The 22,802-nt window shown below is 49.3% G+C and overlaps 2 protein-coding genes across 3 annotated transcripts in view; both read right to left on the bottom strand.

The window, feature by feature from the left end:
- LOC138647787 (cytochrome P450 2D15-like) overlaps nucleotides 1–22,802 on the bottom strand; it is a 338,963-nt gene that overhangs the window by 58,694 nt on the left and 257,467 nt on the right. The window lies entirely within an intron of this gene.
- LOC138647789 (uncharacterized) lies at nucleotides 11,288–19,577 on the bottom strand. The gene is made up of 2 exons (XM_069737050.1): nucleotides 19,457–19,577; nucleotides 11,288–13,118 (listed from the first exon to the last, which is right to left on the bottom strand). The coding sequence occupies exons 1-2, from the start codon at nucleotides 19,575–19,577 to the stop codon at nucleotides 12,487–12,489; spliced, it is 753 nt and encodes a 250-aa protein (XP_069593151.1). The 3' UTR covers nucleotides 11,288–12,486.

Raw genomic sequence — 22,802 nt, 5'->3', positions numbered from 1 at the left:
GTGGTCTGGTCTGTGGAAGTCTAGTGGAAGGAGTGACCGCAGACAGGCTTCCAAGGCCTAACATAACAAACTTGGGCTGGCTGTAGGCACTTTTAAATTGGTTCCAGGGGTACACGGGCAGCAGTGGTCTGGTCAGTGGAAGTCTAGTGGAAGGAGTGACCGCAGACAGGCTTCCAAGGCCTAACATAACAAACTTGGGCTGGCTGTAGGCACTTTTAAATTGGTTCCAGGGGTACACGGGCAGCAGTGGTCTGGTCAGTGGAAGTCTAGTGGAAGGAGTGACCGCAGACAGGCTTCCAAGGCCTAACATAACAAACTTGGGCTGGCTGTAGGCACTTTTAAATTGGTTCCAGGGGTACACGGGCAGCAGTGGTCTGGTCTGTGGAAGTCTAGTGGAAGGAGTGACCGCAGACAGGCTTCGAAGGCCTAACATAATAACATAGGGCTGGCTGTAGGCAAGTTAAAATTGGTTCCAAGGGAACACGGCCATCAGTGGCCTGGTCAGTGTAGTTGTAGTTGAAAGAACGGGACGCAGACAGGCTTCGAAGGCCTAACATAACAAACTTGGGCTGGCTGTAGGCACTTTTAAATTTGTTCCAGGGGTACATGGGCAGCAGTGTATGGTCAGTGGAAGTCTAGTGGAAGGAGTGACCGCAGACAGGCTTCCAAGGCCTAACATAACAAACTTGGGCTGGCTGTAGGCACTTTTAAATTGGTTCCAGGGGTACACGGGCAGCAGTGGTCTGGTCAGTGGAAGTCTAGTGGAAGGAGTGACCGCAGACAGGCTTCCAAGGCCTAACATAACAAACTTGGGCTGGCTGTAGGCACTTTTAAATTGGTTCCAGGGGTACACGGGCAGCAGTGGTCTGGTCTGTGGAAGTCTAGTGGAAGGAGTGACCGCAGACAGGCTTCCAAGGCCTAACATAACAAACTTGGGCTGGCTGTAGGCACTTTTAAATTGGTTCCAGGGGTACACGGGCAGCAGTGGTCTGGTCAGTGGAAGTCTAGTGGAAGGAGTGACCGCAGACAGGCTTCCAAGGCCTAACATAACAAACTTGGGCTGGCTGTAGGCACTTTTAAATTGGTTCCAGGGGTACACGGGCAGCAGTGGTCTGGTCAGTGGAAGTCTAGTGGAAGGAGTGACCGCAGACAGGCTTCCAAGGCCTAACATAACAAACTTGGGCTGGCTGTAGGCACTTTTAAATTGGTTCCAGGGGTACACGGGCAGCAGTGGTCTGGTCTGTGGAAGTCTAGTGGAAGGAGTGACCGCAGACAGGCTTCGAAGGCCTAACATAACAAACTTGGGCTGGCTGTAGGCACTTTTAAATTGGTTCCAGGGGTACACGGGCAGCAGTGGTCTGGTCAGTGGAAGTCTAGTGGAAGGAGTGACCGCAGACAGGCTTCCAAGGCCTAACATAACAAACTTGGGCTGGCTGTAGGCACTTTTAAATTGGTTCCAGGGGTACACGGGCAGCAGTGGTCTGGTCAGTGGAAGTCTAGTGGAAGGAGTGACCGCAGACAGGCTTCCAAGGCCTAACATAACAAACTTGGGCTGGCTGTAGGCACTTTTAAATTGGTTCCAGGGGTACACGGGCAGCAGTGGTCTGGTCTGTGGAAGTCTAGTGGAAGGAGTGACCGCAGACAGGCTTCGAAGGCCTAACATAACAAACTTGGGCTGGCTGTAGGCACTTTTACATTGGTTCCAGGGGTACACGGGCAGCAGTGGTCTGGTCAGTGGAAGTCTAGTGGAAGGAGTGACCGCAGACAGGCTTCCAAGGCCTAACATAACAAACTTGGGCTGGCTGTAGGCACTTTTAAATTGGTTCCAGGGGTACACGGGCAGCAGTGGTCTGGTCTGTGGAAGTCTAGTGGAAGGAGTGACCGCAGACAGGCTTCGAAGGCCTAACATAACAAACTTGGGCTGGCTGTAGGCACTTTTAAATTGGTTCCAGGGGTACACGGGCAGCAGTGGTATGGTCAGTGGAAGTCTAGTGGAAGGAGTGACCGCAGACAGGCTTCCAAGGCCTAACATAACAAACTTGGGCTGGCTGTAGGCACTTTTAAATTGGTTCCAGGGGTACACGGGCAGCAGTGGTCTGGTCTGTGGAAGTCTAGTGGAAGGAGTGACCGCAGACAGGCTTCGAAGGCCTAACATAACAAACTTGGGCTGGCTGTAGGCACTTTTATATTGGTTCCAGGGGTACACGGGCAGCAGTGGTCTGGTCAGTGGAAGTCTAGTGGAAGGAGTGACCGCAGACAGGCTTCGAAGGCCTAACATAACAAAATTGGGCTGGCTGTAGGCACTTTAAATTGGTTCCAGGGGTACATGGGCAGCAGTGTATGGTCAGTGGAAGTCTAGTGGAAGGAGTGACGGCAGACAGTCTTCGAAGGCCTAACATAACAAAATTGGGCTGACTGTAGGCACTTTTAAATTGGTTCCAGGGTAACACGGCCAGCAGTGGCCTGGTCAGTGTAGTAGTTGTAGAAAGAAGGGACCGCAGACAGGCTTCGAAGGCCTAACATAACAAAAATGTCAAAACAATGGTATTGTCAGTGCCAGGCATTGAAGGATGTCAGCGCCTAGACTACACATTGGTGAAGCTGTGAGAGATAATTTTGCTAGTGGTAGAGCACTGTTTGAGCTGGGGGGGGGAACTGTCTTGTGGCCGGCGGTACAGGCACAGGGCCCCTCATATTACAACGGTGTGTCTGACGTTGGGTGCGCACCACCACCGCCAGAGACACTTTATTGTACTATGAGGGACCCAGTGGCAGTGCCGTCGACCAAAAGCGGCCACACCCACCTCTTCAGACAAACAGCACTCTCAAGGGTCCAAGCGCAAAGTGGCGATAGCACGGCCCCGTGTGGGGAGTTTGGCCATTTCGTGAGGTGGAAACATGTCGTATGCTGGACAATCAGGTGAAGAAAATTACGAGATTGGAAAAGTCATTCAGAATAGTCCACAGGCAAGACCTTTTCATAGGAAAGCTAGGTGTCAGCCGGGCAGGGTGGGGCAAAAGATTTTGAAATCCAGTTGTGGTTCATTTTAATGAAGGTTAGATCATCTACATTTTGGGTAGCCAGACGAGTCCTTTTTTCTGTTAGTATTGAACCTGCAGCACTGAATACTCTTTCCTTCCCGGGGAAAGGCCTGGCTATTCACTGCTTGCGTCGAGAAACACGTGATGGTGTCTCCGCAGCTTCTTTACCTGCATCTGCATATTTCCCATAAGGGATGGGGGCAGTGTTCTGGAATCACTGCGTTGAGAAACACGTGATGGTGTCTCCGCAGTGTTGGATGTTTTGGTCTCCCCGAGGCCAATCATCTGTGCCTTTATAACCAGTAATCGTCATCGTTCATCATTTTTGTAATGCGTGTGTCCCTTTTGAGGATACGCAAGGCATAATCCGCCATGTGGGCCAAAGTTCCCGTTGTCAAATCTGCGGTTGTGCTTGCTTGAGGGGCAGTTGCAGGCAAATCTACGTCACTTGTGTCCCTCAAAAAACCAGAACCCGGCCTTGCCACGCCACCAATTTCCCGTGCCCCCGGGAAAGCTTCCTCATTAAAAATATACTCATCCCCATCATCCTCCACCTCCTCTTCGCCCGGTACCTCGTCATGTACACTGCCCTGACCAGACAATCGCTGACTGTCATCAAGGCTTTCCTCTTCCTCTGGTGCAGACGCCTGATCCTTTATGTGCGTCAAACTTTGCATCAGCAGACGCATTAGGGGGATGCTCATGCTTATTATGGCGTTGTCTGCACTAACCAGCCGTGTGCATTCCTCAAAACACTGAAGGACTTGACACATGTCTTGAATCTTCGACCACTGCACACCTGACAACTCCATGTCTGCCATCCTACTGCCTGCCCGTGTATGTGTATCCTCCCACAAAAACATAACAGCCCGCCTCTGTTCGCACAGTCTCTGAAGCATGTGCAGTGTTGAGTTCCACCTTGTTGCAACGTCTATGATTAGGCGATGCTGGGGAAGGTTCAAAGAACGCTGATAGGTCTGCATACGGCTGGAGTGTACAGGCGAACGGCGGATATGTGCGCAAAGTCCACGCACTTTGAGGAGCAGGTCGGATAACCCCGGATAACTTTTCAGGAAGCACTGCACCACCAGGTTTAAGGTGTGAGCCAGGCAAGGAATGTGTTTCAGTTGGGAAAGGGAGATGGCAGCCATGAAATTCCTTCCGTTATCACTCACTACCTTGCCTGCCTCAAGATCTACAGTGCCCAGCCACGACTGCGTTTCTTGCTGCAAGAACTCGGACAGAACTTCCGCGGTGTGTCTATTGTCGCCCAAACACTTCATAGCCAATACAGCCTGCTGACGTATGCCAGTAGCTGCCCCATAATGGGAGACCTGGTGTGCAACAGTGGCAGGTGCGGATGGAGTGTTTGTGCGACTGCGGTCTGTGGACGAGCTCTTGCTTCTGCAGGAGGACGAGGAGGAGGAGGAGGAGGAGGGGGTGCGAACGGCTACAGACAACTGTTTACTAGACCGTGGGCTAGGCAGAACTGTCCCAAACTTGCTGTCCCCTGTGGACCCTGAATCCACCACATTTACCCAGTGTGCCGTGATGGACACGTAACGTCCCTGGCCATGCCTACTGGTCCATGCATCTGTTGTCAGGTGCACCTTTGTGCTCACAGATTGCCTGAGTGCATGGACGATGCGCTCTTTAACATGCTGGTGGAGGGCTGGGATGGCTTTTCTGGAAAAAAAGTGTCGACTGGGTAGCTCGTAGCGTGGTACAGCGTAGTCCATCAGGTCTTTGAAAGCTTCGCTTTCAACTAACTGGTAGGGCATCATCTCTAACGAGATTAGTCTAGCTATGTGGGTGTTCAAACCCTGTGTACGCGGATGCGAGGCTAAGTATTTCCTTTTTCTAACCATAGTCTCATGTAGGGTGAGCTGGACTGGAGAGCTGGAGATCGTGGAACTAGCGGGGGTGCCGGTGGACATGGCAGACTGAGAGACGGTGGGAGATGGTATTGTTGCCGCCGGTGCCCTAGATGCAGTGTTTCCTACTACGAAACTGGTGATTCCCTGACCCTGACTGCTTTGGCCTGGCAAAGATACCTGCACAGATACAGCAGGTGGTGCGCTAAATGGTGGTCCTACACTGCCGGAAGGGATGTTGCGTTGATGACTAGCTTCATTGGCCGAGGGTGCAACAACCTTAAGGGACGTTTGGTAGTTAGTCCAAGCTTTCAAATGCATGGTGGTTAAATGTCTATGCATGCAACTAGTATTGAGACTTTTCAGATTCTGACCTCTGCTTAAGGAAGTAGAACATTTTTGACAGATGACTTTGCGCTGATCAATTGGATGTTGTTTAAAAAAATGCCAGACTGCACTCTTTCTAGCATCGGATACCTTTTCAGGCATTGCAGACTGAGCTTTAACCGGATGGCCACGCTGTCCTCCACCAGGTTTTGGCTTTGCCACGCGTTTTGGGCAAGATACGGGCCCGGCAGATGGAACCTGTGGCGATGTTGATGCCTGCTGCGGCCCCTCCTCCTCCTCTGCTTCAGAACTGCTGCCGCCTGCACCCTGTTCCCCCAATGGCTGCCAATCGGGGTCAAGAACTGGGTCATCTAATAACTCTTCTTGTACCTCCTGCGCAACTTCGTCTGTGTCACCGTGTCGTTCGGTGGTATAGCGTTCGTGATGGGGCAACATAGTCTCATCAGGGTCTGATTCTTGATCAGCACCCTGCGAGGGCAATGTTGTGGTCTGAGTCAAAGGACCAGCATAGTAGTCTGGCTGTGGCTGTGCGTCAGTGCACTCCATGTCAGATTCAATTTGTAATGGGCATGGACTGTTAACTGCTTCACTTTCTAAGCCAGGGACGGTATGTGTAAAGAGCTCCATGGAGTAACCCGTTGTGTCGCCTGCTGCATTCTTCTCTGTTGTTGTTTTTGCTGAAGAGGACAAGGAAGTGACTTGTCCCTGACCGTGAACATCCACTAACGACGCGCTGCTTTTACTTTTACCAGTTTCACGAGAGGAGGCAAAAGAGCTAGAGGCTGAGTCAGCAAGATAAGCCAAAACTTGCTCTTGCTGCTCCGGCTTTAAAAGCGGTTTTCCTAATCCCAGAAAAGGGAGCGTTCGAGGCCTTGTGTAGCCGGACGACGAACCTGGCTCCACAGCTCCAGACTTAGGTGCAATATTTTTTTCCCCACGACCACCTGATGCTCCACCACTACCACTACCCTCATTACCAGCTGACAATGAACGCCCCCGGCCACGACCTCTTCCACTAGACTTCCTCATTGTTTTAAAAACGTAACCAAACTAACGATATTTGTTGCAGTCACACAACTTACACGGTGAGCTATAACTTCAGTATGATTTAGCTACCCCTTTACAGGTTGGTGAGACCACAGCGAAAATCAGGCCCAATGTTACACACTCTTTTTTTGGTGGCTGCAAATTAGAGAGATGCCCCACACGCAGGACTGTCACTGAAGCACAAATGTTAATATTAATGTCACACTATTATTTTTTTTTTATTTTTATTTTTTTCAGGAACACTTTAGAAACCCCCCCAAAAAAAAAAAATAGATTTTTGCAGGGAGAATTTAGAAAACAAATGTAACAAACTATATGCTTTCTATGGGCCACTGAGTGAGAGATGACGCACACAGGAATCAGGAGTGGCACACAAGCCCAGAGGCCAATATTTTTCTACCAATGATTGATGGAGTTATTTTCTCTGGTAGATTTTGGAACCCAAATCAAGGAAAAAAAATATAGGCTTTCTATGGACCACAATTGGAGAGAGAGAGAGAGAGAGAGAGAGAGAGAGAGAGAGAGAGATGGCACACCCAGGAGTCAAGACTGGCACACAAGCAGAAAGGCCAATATTAATCTCCCATTTTTTTGGGGGGTTTGTTTTTTTTTTTTTTTTTTTTTTTTTTTTCAGGGAGACTTTAGAAAAAAAAATAATAAAAAAAATATGATTTTATCAGGAAGAATTTAGAAACCAAATAAAATAAAATTATTTTTTCAGGGAGAATTTATAAAACAAATAAAAACAAAAATAGGCGTTCTATGGCCCACTGACTGAGAGATGACGCACACAGGAGTCAGGAGTGGCACACAAGCCCAGAGGCCAATATTTTTCTACCAATGATTGATGTAGTTATTTTCTCTGGTAGATTTTGGAACCCAAATCAAGGAAAAAAAATATAGGCTTTCTATGGACCACAATTGGAGAGAGAGAGAGAGAGAGAGAGAGAGAGAGATGGCACACCCAGGAGTCAAGACTGGCACACAAGCAGAAAGGCCAATATTAATCTCCCACTGTTTTTTTTGGTTGTTTTTTTTTTTTTTTTTCAGGGAGACTTTAGAAAAAAAAATAATAAAAAAAATATGATTTTATCAGGAAGAATTTAGAAACCAAATAAAATAAAATGATTTTTTCAGGGAGAATTTATAAAACAAATAAAACCAAAAATAGGCGTTCTATGGCCCACTGACTGAGAGATGACGCACCCAGGAGTCAAGACTGGCACACAAGCAGAAAGGCCAATATTAATCTCCCACTGTTTTTTTTTTTTTTTTTTTTTTTTCAGGGAGACTTTAGAAAAAAAAATAATAAAAAAAATATGATTTTATCAGGAAGAATTTAGAAACCAAATAAAATAAAATGATTTTTTCAGGGAGAATTTAGAAAACAAATAAAACCAAAAATAGGCGTTCTATGGCCCACTGACTGAGAGAGAGAGAGAGATGGAACGCTTAGTACTGGCACACAAGCCCAAAGGGCAATATTAATCTCCCTTTTTTTTACCAGGGAGAATTTCTAAAACCCAAAAAAAAAAAAAAATAGGCTTTCTATGGCCCACTATTTGTGAGAGAGATGGGACGCTCAGGACTGGCACAGATGGCACGCTCAGGACTGGCACAGAAGCCCAGAGGCCAATATTAATCTCCCTTTTTTTCTGGGAGAATTTATAAAACCAAAAAAATATTTAAATAGGCTTTCTATGGCCCACTATTTGTGAGAGAGATGGCACGCTCAGGACTGGCACAGATGGCACGCTCACAACTGGCACACAAGCCCAGAGGCCAATATTAATCTCCCTTTTTTCAGGGAAAATTTATAAAACCAAAAAAAAAATTAAATAGGCTTTCTATGGCCCACTATTTGTGAGAGAGATGGCACGCTCAGGACTGGCACAGATGGCACGCTCACAACTGGCACACAAGCCCAGAGGCCAATATTAATCTCCCTTTTTTCAGGGAAAATTTATAAAACAAAAAAAAAAATTAAATAGGCTTTCTATGGCCCACTATTTGTGAGAGAGATGGCACGCTCAGGACTGGCACAGATGGCACGCTCACAACTGGCACACAAGCCCAGAGGCCAATATTAATCTCCCTTTTTTTCAGGGAGAATTTATAAAACCAAAAAAAAAATTAAATAGGCTTTCTATGGCCCACTATTTGTGAGAGAGATGGCACGCTCAGGGCTGGCACAGATGGCACGCTCAGGACTGGCACACAAGCCCAGAGGCCAATATTAATCTCCCTTTTTTTCAGGGAGAATTTATAAAACCCAAAAAAAAAAAAATAGGCTTTCTATGGCCCACTATTTGTGAGAGAGATGGCACACTCAGGACTGGCACACAAGCCCAAAGGCCAATATTAATCTCCCACTGTATTTTTATCAGGGAGAATTTATACACCCCACAAAAAAAAATACAGAAAAATGAAAAGGCTTTCTATGGCCCACTATGTGAGAGAGATGGCACACACAGGGATGGCACTCTAGCAGAAATGCCAAATTGCCAATCTTAGTCTCCCACCAAAAAAAAAAAAAAAAAAAAAACAGGGAATGTCCTACAATTACTATCTCCCTGCCTGCAGTAATCTCAGCCAGGTATGGCAGGCAGCTACTATCTCCCTGCCTGCAGTAATCTCAGCCAGGTATGGCAGGCAGCAATAAGGAGTGGACTGATGCACAAATGAAATAAAAAGTGTGGACAAACAAAAAAGATAGCTGTGCAGAAAGGAAGGAACAAGAGGATTTGTGCTTTGAAAAAAGCAGTTGGTTTGCACAGCGGCGTACACACAGCAATGCAGCTATCAGGGAGCCTTCTAGGGCAGCCCAATGAGCTACAGCGCTGAGGGGAAAAAAAAAAAAAAAAAACTTCCACTGTCCCTGCACACCGAGGGTGGTGTTGGACAGTGCAAATCGCTGCAGCACAAGCGGTTTTGTGGTTAATGGACCCTGCCTAACGCTATCCCTGCTTCTGACAAAGCGGCAGCAACCTCTCCCTAAGCTCAGATCAGCAGCAGTAAGATGGCGGTCGGCGGGAACGCCTCTTTATAGCCCCTGTGACGTCGCAGACAGCAAGCCAATCACTGCAATGCCCTTCTCTAAGATGGTGGGGACCAGGACCTATGTCATCACGCTGCCCACACTCTGCGTTTACCTTCATTGGCTGAGAAATGGCGCTTTTCGCGTCATTGAAACGCGACTTTGGCGCGAAAGTCGCGTACCGCATGGCCGACCCCGCACAGGGGTCGGATCGGGTTTCATGAAACCCCGACTTAGCCAAAAGTCGGAAACTTTTGAAAATGTTCGACCCGTTTCGCTCAACCCTACTTAGCACTAGACGTCCCAGAGACTGGTCATTTGACATTTCTACCTTTGAAACCTAGAGAAGGGTCAAATGACCTAAAGGATTTTATCTATAGCTTATCTTGTCTCTATTCACTGTCTTTTGTTCTGTAATTAAGGCCATTACTGTTGCACCACAGGAGGTTGTTTGCTGTTTTCCATCGAGTTTACCCATGTAGTTTCAAGTTTCAAGTTAGTTCTGTTCAGTTTATTGTATTTGATAATATAAAGACTATACATATTGTATTTAGTTTAGTTTTATTTGAGCAAAAAATTGCTGGAACAATGAATCATTTTTTATATATTTTAAATAGAGAATTAGAAATTTCAGAGCAAGGTACAGCTGTGAGTAATGACCAGAAGCATTTGTGTCTAAGTCTACGTTCACACTAGCGTTCGGCTAGTGTGCGTCGCGCTAGCGTCGGGCGACGCAGCGGCGACGCACGCGTCATGCGCCCCTATGTTTAACATGGGGGACGCATGCGTTTTTGCTTGTTGCGTTTTCCGACACGTGCGTCTTTTTTGACGCTAGCGTCGGACCAAGAAAACGCAACAAGTTGCATTTTTCTTGCATCCGATTTTTGTCAAAAAACGACGCACGCGTCGAAAAACGCAGCGTTTTTGCGTGCGTTTGCACGCGTTTTTTGGTGCGTTGTGCGTCGCGTCGCCGACGCAGCGTCGCTCAACGCTAGTGTGAACGTAGCCTAAGGCTATGTGCACACTTTGCGGATTCCACTGCGGATTTTTCCGCAGTGGAATTCCAAAATCCGCAGTGAAAACCCGTTGCGGTTTTTACTGCGGATTTATCGCGTTTTTTACTGCGGTTTCTTCTGCGGATTTTCATCTGCAGTTTTCTATTGGAGCAGGTGAAAATCCGCAGAAAAGAAGTGACATGCTGCGGAATGTAATCCGCAGCGTTTCCGCGCGGATTTTTCCGCAGCATGTGCACAGCGTTTTTTGTTTCCCATAAGTTTACATTGTACTGTAAACTCAGGGGAAACTGCTGCGGATCCGCAGCAGTCAAAGGTACCGTTACATGTTACGATCTCGTCGACGATATAGTTAGAAATGTCACGTGATCACATCCAAGAGGCGTCACATGCAACTATCTTATTAACGATGTAAATTTTGGCTCTGCGTTAGCCTCATTGCAAACGTTTGCAGAACGATTTTTCACAATGGCAGGAATAGGAGAATTTAGACCGACATCGTTCATCTCAGCATTACTCTGAACGATGCTGCACATCTTCTGACACATAATTGGATGAGGATCGTCAGATTTGAGATCCTGACCTCAAATCTGCGATCAGCGATCCAACGATGTGTTCGTCCGATATCTTCACGTTACACGCAACGATGTGAAAACGACATCGCATGAACGACATGATCACATGACGTTTTCAAACGATATCGTCAACGAGATCGTAACGTGTAACTGTAACTTTAGGCCTCAATCACACTAGCAAAAAAAAAAATCGCAGCATGTTCATTCTTGTGCAAATTTGGCGCGAAAAAAATTCGCACAAGAGGACTGAAATTTTAGTGTGAAAAATATACAAAAGAACAACTGTTATTTGTTTCGATGCTTTTTATTTTTTTTTTAAAACAAATAAGATTTTTTTTTCACTAACAGGTTATTTCACACCAACATCAAACAAATAGTCACATTTTCAAGATGAGCAGTGTATAAGCGGCATGGCCAAACAAATGTGATAAAACAGTGAACAAGAAAACAATATAATCAAATTATACAACAGGGAGGGATGTTGGTGGAGGAGTGGGAAGAGGGGAGGGGGAAAGGGTAAAGGATGCTTTTTATTTTTGTTATAAAAATGTTAAAAAAAATACAAGGAATAAAACAATTCCACACATATTTTCAATAGGCTGCAGTGGGGGGCTGTGTGTGTGTGAGTGGCATGTCCTTGTGTGACTAGCATTTCAGCACTCACTCAGCAGTCTTTGTCTGAACATGTCGGAACATACCTGGCACTGCCTGGGTATGTCCCTGGTACATTTGCCACACGTGTATTTGTAGCAGTCAACACATCTCTCAGTTGCACAATTGTTCGTGCATCGATGGTTTACCTGACACTTCACCCTTTTGCCCGGGCTGGGTGTGGAAGGAAGTTGCCAAAGGAGTTTCTCCTTGCGTGCCTTCTTTTCAGTCACATGACGGCCACCTAACTCTTTTGCAAGCTCAACCAGGAAGTCCACCCGTCTCTCCAGCACCCCAGTGCATGCCTGATAAAGACCATGAGCATTGAGTGCTGCCATGTCAATCATGTTGTAGAACACAGCGACTGGCCATCTCCGTGTTCCTGCACGCACGCTGTACTCCCGCACCATTTGGTCCATTACATCCACGCCGCACTTTGTGTGGTTGTATTGTGTGACCGTGTTTGGCTTCCTTTTGTTGGTATCCTCAGTCTCAACCACGCTGTGCATGCTGCTGAGAATGTAGACGGCCTTCTATCGTTTGGGTGCATACACTGTCAGTGTGGCACCAGTGGTTGAAAACACCTGAGTGGTGAATTCAGTGCGGTCCATCTGTCTAGCGGATTGAGGAATTTCCCGGCGACTCTTGTTGACTGTGCCGAGGATAGTGGTTTCCCGGCTAAGCAGTCATTGTGCAAGTGACAATGATGTAAAGAAATTGTCCGTGGTTACAGTTCTGCCCTTGTCCATGAATGGTTCCATCAGCCTCATCACTACAGTTTCGGACAGTCTCTCCCCGCTGGGACGACTGGGGTCCTTGCCAAGATATGGGAGGACATTACAGATGTACTTTGATTTCAAGTCGCAAGCCACCCAAAACTTGATGCCAAACTTGTCTGGTTATGTTGCAATGTATTGCAGAAAACAGCAGCGAGTCTTTGACGGGAAAAGCTGTTCATCAATAGTGATGTGTCGACCAGGGTTGTAGGATGCGATGCAGTTGGTGACAAACGATCTCCACACATCGGAGATTGCAGCAAACTTATCGGTCTCCACTCGCTCACTGCGCGTGAACATGTCATCAAAGCGTAGGTGTTGCATGATGTCTTGAAAGCGGTTTCTGGTCATAGTGGCAATGATCCTTGGGTTTCCCAGGTTTGCTGACCAGCTGTCACGTAGTGATGGAACCTTGGTCACCCCCCGCAAGATAATGACTGAAATAAATGCCATTAGTTCCGGGAGACCCATGAACCAATCCACCTGCTCCGTGTGACGTGCATGTTGAGTAGTCCATTCTTCAATGCTACGAAGCATGTCAAGACTGATAAAACAGAGGAAGCTCTGAAGGCGACTCTGAACACTTCGTCTGGCCTTAGCACTTGGCTCTCCATCTGTAGGGTACGGTTCTATTGGGGTCAAATGGAGATGTTTCCCCACTTGTACTTCATGACACACTGTGCCATCTTTTGCGGTCTCTGTCGGCTCACTCGCCAACCGAACTCTCTTTTTTGGTAGAGGCGGAGTCTCCTCATCTGCAAAATAAATAATTTCAAATAAGCATTTTGTTTTGGTTCAAAATAAAAAAGATAGTCAGGAAATAAAATAGGTAACTCTCACTGCCTTTTTTGACATCCTGTTCTGTCCGTTTTTGAAACAAGCAGAACAGGATCCCTTTTGGCCCCCATGCACCATGGGTGATGTCCGTGTGCTATCCGTGAATCCACAGATAGCTGTTGTGAATTCTATGGTCAAGCTCCCCCCTGTGGTCATGAGTGGTACTTCGGCTGGTTCTGTCTATGAGCTTCCTCTGGTGGATGTGAGTGGGGCTGCGGCTTCTGAGTTTCCTTCCTCAGGTGACGAGGTTAAGTCGTTAGATGCTGCTCTATTTAACTCCACCTAGTTCTTTGTTCCTGGCCTCCAGTCAATGTTCCAGTGTTGGCCTTGCTCTCTCCTGGATCGTTCTTGTGGCCTGTCTACCCTGCATAAGCTAAGTTTTGCTGGTGTTACTTTCGTTTGCTATTTTATCTGTCCAGCTTGCTATATTGGTTTTTCTTGCTTGCTGGAAGCTCTGAGATGCAGAGGGAGCACCTCCGTACCGTTAGTCGGTGCGGAGGGTCTTTTTGCGCCCTCTGCGTGGTTGTTTGTAGGTTTTTGTGCTGATCGCAAAGCTATCTTTCCTATCCTCGGTCTATTCAGTAAGTCGGGCCTCACTTTGCTAAAATCTATTTCATCTCTGTGTTTGTATTTTCATCTTTACTCACAGTCATTATATGTGGGGGGCTGCCTTTTCCTTTGGGGAATTTCTCTGAGGCAAGGTAGGCTTATCTTTCTATCTTCAGGGCTAGCTAGTTTCTCAGGCTGTGCCCGAAGCGCCTAGGTCTGGTCAGGAGCGCTCCACGGCTACCTCTAGTGTGGTATGATAGGATTAGGGATTGCGGTCAGCAGAGTTCCCACGTCTCTGAGCTCGTCCTATGTTATTAGTAACTATCAGGTCACCTTGTGTGCTCTTAACCACTAGGTCCATTGTGGTTCTGAATCACCAGTTCATAACAGTACTGGAGGCCCAAAGTACTAATGCTTCTCAATAGAGGGAAAAGAGAAGTTCTGAGACCATTTTTTTTTCTCTGCACTGTGTTTTGTCTTTCTTTTCCCCTAGACATTTGGGTGGTTCAGGACACAGGTGTAGTGATGGACATTAAAGGTCTGTCTTCTTGTGTGGATCATCTCACTGCAAGAGTACAAAATATTCAAGACTTTATGGTTCAGAATTCTATGTTAGAAGCAAGAATTCCTATTCCTGATTTGTTTTCTGGAGATAGAGCTAAGTTTCTGAGTTTTAAAAATAATTGTAAACTGTTTCTGGCTTTGAAACCCCGCTCCTCTGGTGACCCAGTTCAACAAGTTAAGATCATTATTTCTTTATTACGTGGCGACCCTCAAGACTGGGTATTTTCCCTTGCGCCAGGAGATCCTGCATTATGTAATATTGATGCGTTTTTTCTGGCGCTCGGATTGCTTTATGATGAACCTAATTCAGTGGATCAGGCAGAGAAAAATTTGCTGGCTCTGTGTCAGGGTCAGGATGAGGTAGAGATATATTGTCAGAAGTTTAGGAAGTGGTCTGTGCTCACTCAATGGAATGAATGTGCGCTGGCAGCAATTTTCAGAAAGGGTCTCTCTGAAGCCCTTAAGGATGTCATGGTGGGATTTCCTATGCCTGCTGGTCTGAATGAGTCTATGTCTTTGGCCATTCAGATCGGTCGACGCTTGCACGAGCGTAAAACTGTGCACCATTTGGCGGTATTATCTGAGCATAAACCTGAGCCTATGCAGTGCGATAGGACTTTGACCAGAGCTGAACGGCAAGAACACAGACGTCAGAATGGGCTGTGTTTCTACTGTGGTGATTCCACTCATGCTATCTCCGATTGTCCTAAGCGCACTAAGCAGTTCGCTAGGTCTGCCACCATTGGTACGGTACAGTCTAAATTTCTTTTGTCCGTTACTTTGATCTGCTCTTTGTCTTCCTATTCTGTCATGGCATTTGTGGATTCAGGCGCTGCCCTGAATTTGATGGACTTGGAGTATGCTAGGCGCTGTGGGTTTTTCTTGAAGCCCTTGCAGTATCCTATTCCATTGAGAGGAATTGATGCTACGCCTTTGGCCAAGAATAAGCCTCAGTACTGGACCCAGCTGACCATGTGCATGGCTCCTGCGCATCAGGAGGATATTTGCTTTTTGGTGTTGCATAATCTGCATGATGTGGTCGTGTTGGGGTTGCCATGGCTACAAGTTCATAACCCAGTATTGGATTGGAAATCAATGTCTGTGTCCAGCTGGGGTTGTCAGGGGGTACATGGTGATGTTCCATTTCTGTCTATTTCATCATCCACCCCTTCTGAGGTCCCAGAGTTCTTGTCGGATTACCGGGATGTATTTGATGAGCCCAAGTCCAGTGCCCTACCTCCGCATAGGGATTGCGATTGTGCTATCGATTTGATTCCTGGTAGTAAGTTTCCTAAAGGTTGACTGTTTAATTTGTCTGTGCCTGAGCACGCCGCTATGCGGAGTTACGTAAAGGAATCCTTGGAGAAGGGTCATATTCGCCCATCGTCGTCGCCATTGGGAGCAGGGTTCTTTTTTGTGGCCAAGAAGGATGGTTCGCTGAGACCTTGTATTGACTACCGCCTTCTAAATAAAATCACAGTCAAATTTCAGTACCCCTTGCCGCTGCTGTCTGATTTGTTTGCTCGGATTAAGGGGGCTAGTTGGTTCACCAAGATAGATCTTCGTGGTGCGTATAATCTTGTGCGTATTAAACGGGGCGATGAATGGAAAACAGCATTTAATACGCCCGAGGGCCATTTTGAGTACCTGGTTATGCCATTTGGGCTTTCTAATGCTCCATCAGTGTTTCAGTCCTTTATGCATGACATCTTCCGAGAGTACCTGGATAAATTCCTGATTGTATACTTGGATGATATTTTGGTCTTCTCGGATGATTGGGAGTCTCACGTGAAGCAGGTCAGAATGGTGTTCCAGGTCCTGCATGCGAATTCTTTGTTTGTGAAGGGATCAAAGTGTGTCTTTGGTGTTCAGAAGGTTTCATTTTTGGGTTTAATTTTTTCCCCTTCTACTATCGAGATGGACCCTGTTAAAGTTCAGGCCATTTATGATTGGACTCAGCCGACATCTCTGAAGAGTCTGCAAAAGTTCCTGGGCTTTGCTAATTTTTATCGTCGCTTCATCAATAATTTTTCTAGTATTGCTAAACCGTTGACTGAATTAACCAAGAAGGTTGCTGATGTGGTCAATTGGTCTTCTGCTGCTGTGGAAGCTTTTCAAGAGTTGAAGCGTTGTTTTTCTTCTTCCCCTGTGTTGTGCCAACCAGATGTTTCGCTCCCGTTCCAGGTCGAGGTTGATGCTTCTGAGATTGGAGCAGGGGCTGTTTTGTCGCAAAGAAGTTCTGACGGCTCGGTGATGAAACCATGCGCCTTCTTTTCCAGGAAGTTTTCGCCTGCTGAGCGTAATTATGATGTTGGCAATCGAGAGTTGCTGGCCATGAAGTGGGCATTCGAGGAGTGGCGTCATTGGCTTGAAGGAGCTTAAGCATCGCGTGGTGGTCTTGACTGATCACAAGAACTTGACTTATCTCGAGTCTGCCAAACGGTTGAATCCTAGACAGGCTCGTTGGTCGCTGTTTTTCTCCCGTTATTGACTTTGTGGTTTCGTACCTTCCGGGCTCTAAAAATGTGAAGGCGGATGCCCTGTCTAGGAGTTTTGTGCCCGACTCTCCGGGTTTGCCTGAGCCGGCGGGTATTCTCAAAGAGGGGGTAATTTTGTCTGCCATCTCCCCTGATTTGCGGCGGGTGCTGCAAAAATTTCAGGCTAATAGACCTGACCGTTGCCCAGCGGAGAGACTGCTTGTCCCTGATAAATGGACGAGTAGAGTTATCTCTGAGGTTCATTGTTCGGTGTTGGCTGGTCATCCTGGAATCTTTGGTACCAGAGATTTGGTGGCTAGATCCTTTTCGTGGCCGTCTCTGTCGCGGGATGTGCGTTCGTTTGTGCAGTCCTGTGGGATTTGTGCTCGGGCTAAGCCCTGCTGTTCTCGTGCCAGTGGGTTGCTTTTGCCCTTGCCGGTCCCGAAGAGGCCTTGGACACATATCTCTATGGATTTTATTTCGGATCTCCCCGTCTCTCAAAAAATGTCAGTCATTTGGGTGGTTTGTGATCGCTTCTCTAAGATGGTCCATTTGGTACCCTTGTCTAAATTGCCTTCCTCCTCTGATTTGGTGCCATTGTTCTTCCAGCATGTGGTTCGTTTACATGGCATTCCAGAGAACATCGTTTCTGATAGAGGTTCCCAGTTTGTTTCGAGGTTTTGGCGAGCCTTTTGTGCTAGGATGGGCATTGATTTGTCTTTTTCCTCGGCTTTCCATCCTCAGACAAATGGCCAGACTGAATGAACCAATCAGACCTTGGAAACATATCTGAGATGTTTTGTTTCTGCTGATCAGGATGATTGGGTGTCCTTTTTGCTTTTGGCTGAGTTCGCCCTTAATAATCGGGCCAGCTCGGCTACTTTGCTATTGCCGTTTTTCTGCAATTCTGGTTTCCATCCTCGTTTCTCTTCAGGGCAGGTTGAGTCTTCAGACTGTCCTGGTGTGGATACTGTGGTGGATAGGTTGCAGCAGATTTGGACTCATGTAGTGGACAATTTGACATTGTCCCAGGAGAAGGCTCAATGTTTCGCTAACCGCAGGCGCTGTGTGGGTCCCCGACTTCGTGTTGGGGATTTGGTTTGGTTGTCATCTCGTTATATTCCTATGAAAGTTTCCTCTCCTAAGTTTAAGCCTCGTTTCATTGGTCCGTATAGGATTTCTGAGGTTCTTAATCCTGTGTCTTTTCGTTTGACCCTTCCAGCTTCTTTTTCCATCCATAACGTATTCCATAGGTCATTGTTGCGGAGATACGTGGCACCTGTGGTTCCATCCGTTGATCCTCATGCCCCGGTGTTGGTTGAGGGGGAGTTGGAGTATATAATGGAGAAGATTTTGGATTCTCGCATTTCGAGACGGAAACTCCAGTACCTGGTTAAGTGGAAGGGTTATGGTCAGGAAGATAATTCCTGAGTCTTTGCCTCTGATGTTCATGCTGCCGATCTGGTCCGTGCCTTTCATTTGGCTCATCCTGGTCGGCCTGGGGGCTCTGGTGAGGGTTCGGTGACCCCTCCTCAAGGGGGGGGTACTGTTGTGAATTCTGTGGTCAAGCTCCCCCCTGTGGTCATGAGTGGTACTTCGGCTGGTTCTGTCTATGAGCTTCCTCTGGTGGATGTGAGTGGGGCTGCGGCTTCTGAGTTTCCTTCCTCAGGTGACGAGGTTAAGTCGTTAGGTGCTGCTCTATTTAACTCCGCCTAGTTCTTTGTTCCTGGCCTCCAGTCAATGTTCCAGTGTTGGCCTTGCTCTCTCCTGGATCGTTCTTGTGGCCTGTCTACCCTGCATAAGCTAAGTTTTGCTGGTGTTACTTTCGTTTGCTATTTTTTCTGTCCAGCTTGCTATATTGGTTTTTCTTGCTTGCTGGAAGCTATGAGACGCAGAGGGAGCACCTTCGTACCGTTAGTCGGTGCGGAGGGTCTTTTTGCGCCCTCTGCGTGGTTGTTTGTAGGTTTTTGTGCTGATCGCAAAGCTATCTTTCCTATCCTCGGTCTATTCAGTAAGTCGGGCCTCACTTTGCTAAAATCTATTTCATCTCTGTGTTTGTATTTTCATCTTTACTCACAGTCATTATATGTGGGGGGCTGCCTTTTCCTTTGGGGAATTTCTCTGAGGCAAGGTAGGCTTATCTTTCTATCTTCAGGGCTAGCTAGTTTCTCAGGCTGTGCCCGAGGCGCCTAGGTCTGGTCAGGAGCGCTCCACAGCTACCTCTAGTGTGGTATGATAGGATTAGGGATTGCGGTCAGCAGAGATCCCACGTCTCAGAGCTTGTCCTATGTTATTAGTAACTATCAGGTCACCTTGTGTGCTCTTAACCACTAGGTCCATTGTGGTTCTGAATCACAGCTTCATAACAGATAGCACTGTCTGCTGTCACCACATACTCACCTCCATCCAGCGCCTCTTCTCCTCTCACTTCCGGTTCACTCTTGGGCTCAGTGAAGTGAATATTCATAAGCCTAATGAGTGACACCGGAAGTGAGAAGAACTGTCAGCGCTGGACTGAGGTGAATATGAAATTCTTTATTTTTAGGCTTTTCACTTTCCTCCGTGGTCCGTGCACACGGAAGTCACCGACCCTTATCTGCACCAACCCCAGCAAAACATAGGATCCAAATGAACAGGCAAAAAAGGGAGTGTGAAGCCAGCCTAACCTGAAGACAGCTCAGAGTCCGAATCCGGTTGAAGGACTATGTCTTCTCCATCTGAGTCAGACGGGTTTGTATTGCTCAGAATCAGTTCCAATGCCTCTTCAATGGTGTGCCTTCTCTCCATTTTCTTTCCTGTGAACAAAATAGGTTTCTCCCCCACAGCACATAAAGCTGCATGCAAATTTGCTAATGCAATGCAGCTGGGGTGGGGGGGGGGGTGGGCAGACACTCAGGATCAGCTCACATTCTCACAGGCAACCCCCACACTCAGGAATAGCTTGCATTCTTATGTTTACACACTCTTATCTTAGATAATCCCCCCTGCAGATTCCTCAGGCAAGAGCACATTTACAAATAAAAGGATGCTAATTAAGGGTACCGTCACACAGTGAAATTTTGATCGCTACGACGGCACGATTCGTGACGTTCGAGCGATATATCCGTGACGTTCGAGCGATATCGCAATGTCTGACACGCTCCTGCGATCAGGAACCCCGCTGAGAATCGTACGTCGTAGCAGATCGTTTGAAACTTTCTTTCGTCGTCTAGTGTCCCGCTGTGGCGGCATGATCGCATGGTGTAACATATATCGTATATGATGTGTGCATAGTAACCAACGGCTTCTACATCACACATACGTCATGAAATTATCGCTCCAGCGTCGTACATTGCAAAGTGTGACAGCAGTCTACGACGCTGGAGCGATATTGTTACGACGCTGGAGCGTCACGGATCGTACCGTTGTAGCGATCAACATTTCACTGTGTGACGGTACCCTAAGGTGTCAATATGGACTGAGGGTCATTTGACCCTCTCTCAGGACTTCAGGGGGGGATCTTGAAATTCCCGGGACTTCTAGTGTTAAGCAGCAAGGTACTACAACACAGCGCAGTAAGGAAGGCTTCCAACCCCACCTGGATAGGGGGATTCCGAATTGCTTCCAGGCTGGCCAGACCTCACCATCACCTGTGATCCGTACCCTGGACTGTGGCTGCATACTACCAGTAAAAGGTAAAAAAACTGCAACCCTGTGTCCTCCAATTCTTTCCGGTGTAACAGGCCAGTTTAACCCCCCACCCAGGCCAGATTATATCCCGGGTATGGCCTAACTCAAACTATACCCCGGGGTATATATTGGACAAGTCCAGATCATAACCCTCCAGGTCAGAATATACCCCAGCTGCTGTAGATCAGGCAGCGTACAGGGCCCCAGGCAGCACACAGGGGCCCCAGGCAGCGCACAGGGCCCCAGGCAGCACACGGGGCCCCAGGCAGCACACGGGGCTCCAGGCAGCACATGGGGCTCCAGGCAGCGCACAGGGGCCCCAGGCAGCACACGGGCCCCATGCAGCGCACATGGCCCCAGGCAGCGCAGGGGTCTCCAGGCAGCGCACGGGGCCCCGGGCAACACAAGGGGGCCCCAGGCAGAGCACGGGGGCCCAGACAGCGCACAGGGGCCCCAGGCAGTGCACAGGGCCCTAGGCAGCACACGGGCCCCAGGCAGTGCACATGGCCCTAGGCAGCGCAGGGGGCCCCAGGCAGCACACGGAGCCCCAGGCAGAGCACGGGGGCCCAGACAGCGCACAGGGTCCCAAGTAGCACACAGGGCCCTAGGCAGCACATGGGGCCCCAGGCAGAGCACAGGGGCCCCAGGCAGCACACGGGCCCCAGGCAACACATGAGGTCCCAGGCAACACATGAGGTCCCAGGAAGCACACAGGGCCCCAGGCAGCACATGGGGCCCTAGGCAGCACATGGGGCTCCAGGCAGCACACAGGGGCCCCAGGCAGCACACGGGGCCCCAGGTAGAGCACGGGGGCCCAGACAGCGCACAGGAACCCCAGACAGCGCACAGGGCCCCAGGCAGCACACGGGGCCCAAGGCAGCATATGGGGCCTCAGGCAGAGCACAGGGGCCCCAGGCAGCCCACAGGGCCCCAGGCAGCACAATGGGACCCAGGCAGCACATGGGGCTCCAGGCAGTGCACTAGGGCCCCAGGCAGCACACGGGGCCCCAGGCAGAGCACGGGAGCCCAGACAGCGCACAGGAACCCCAGGCTGCGCACGGGGCCCCAGGCAGCACACGGGGCCCCAGGCAGCACATGGGGCCCCAGGCAGAGCACAGGGGCTCCAGGCAGCCCACGGGGCCCCAGGCAGCACACAGGGCCCCAGGCAGCACACGGGGCCCAAGGCAGCGTACAGGGCCCCAGGCAGCACATGGACTCCAGGGAGCGCACAGGGGCCCCAGGCAGTGCACAGGGGCCCCAGGCAGTGCACAGGGGCCCCAGGCAGAGCACGGGGGCCCAGACAGCACACAGGGGCCCCAGGCAGCGCACGGGCCCCAGGCAGTGCACACGGCCCCAGGCAGCGCAGGGGGCGCCAGGCAGCACACGGGGCCCCAGGCAGAGCACAGGGGCCCTGACAGCGCACAGGGTCCCAGGCAGCACACGGGGCCCCAGGCAGCACATGGGGCTCCAGGCAGCACATGGACTCCAGGGAGTGCACAGGGGCCCCAGGCAGCACACGGGAGCCCCAGGCAGAGCATGGGGGCCCAGACAGCGCACAGGGGCCCCAGGCAGCGCACAGGGCCCCAGGCAGAGCACGGGGGCCCAGACAGCGCACAGGGTCCCAGGCAGCACTCGGGGCCCCAGGCAGCACACGGGGCCCCAGGTAGAGCACGGGGGCCCAGACAGCGCACAGGAACCCCAGACAGCACACAGGGCCCCAGGAGGCACACGGGGCCCCAGGCAGCACACAGGGCCCAAGGAAGCATATGGGGCTCCAGGCAGAGCACAGAAGCCCCAGGCAGCCAAGAGGGCTCCAGGCAGCACAAGGGGTCCCAGGCAGCACATGGGGCTCCAGGCAGTGCACTGGGGCTCCAGGCAGCACACGGGGCCCCAGGCAGAGCACGGGGGCCCAGACAGCGCACAGGAACCCCAGGCAGCACACGGGGCCCCAGGCAGCACATGGGGCCCCAGGCAGCACTAGGGGCCCCAGGCAGAGCACAGGGGCTCCAGGTAGCCCACGGGGCCCCAGGTAGCACACGGGCCCTAGGCAGCACACTCAGGAATAGCTTGCATTCTTATGTTTACACACTCTTATCTTAGATAATCCCCCCTGCAGATTCCTCAGGCAAGAGCACATTTACAAATAAAAGGATGCTAATTAAGGTGTCAATATGGACTGAGGGTCATTTGACCCTCTCTCAGGACTTCAGGGGGGGATCTTGAAATTCCCGGGACTTCTAGTGTTAAGCAGCAAGGTACTACAACACAGCGCAGTAAGGAAGGCTTCCAACCCCACCTGGATAGGGGGATTCCGAATTGCTTCCAGGCTGGCCAGACCTCACC

The sequence above is a fragment of the Ranitomeya imitator genome, chromosome 8 (assembly GCF_032444005.1).
Source record: "Ranitomeya imitator isolate aRanImi1 chromosome 8, aRanImi1.pri, whole genome shotgun sequence".
Lineage (NCBI taxonomy): Eukaryota > Metazoa > Chordata > Amphibia > Anura > Dendrobatidae > Ranitomeya > Ranitomeya imitator.
This window is presented reverse-complemented; position numbering and strand designations above follow the sequence as displayed.

Bases quoted from the DNA above. Each gene is read 5' to 3' on its own strand.
- LOC138647789 (XM_069737050.1), bottom strand. From the start codon at position 19,577: ATGGAGAGAAGGCACACCATTGAAGAGGCATTGGAACTGATTCTGAGC. The intron at 13,119-19,456 runs GTTAGGCTGGCT...TTTATTTTGCAG, and splicing joins GGACTCTGAGCTGTCTTCAG to ATGAGGAGACTCCGCCTCTA.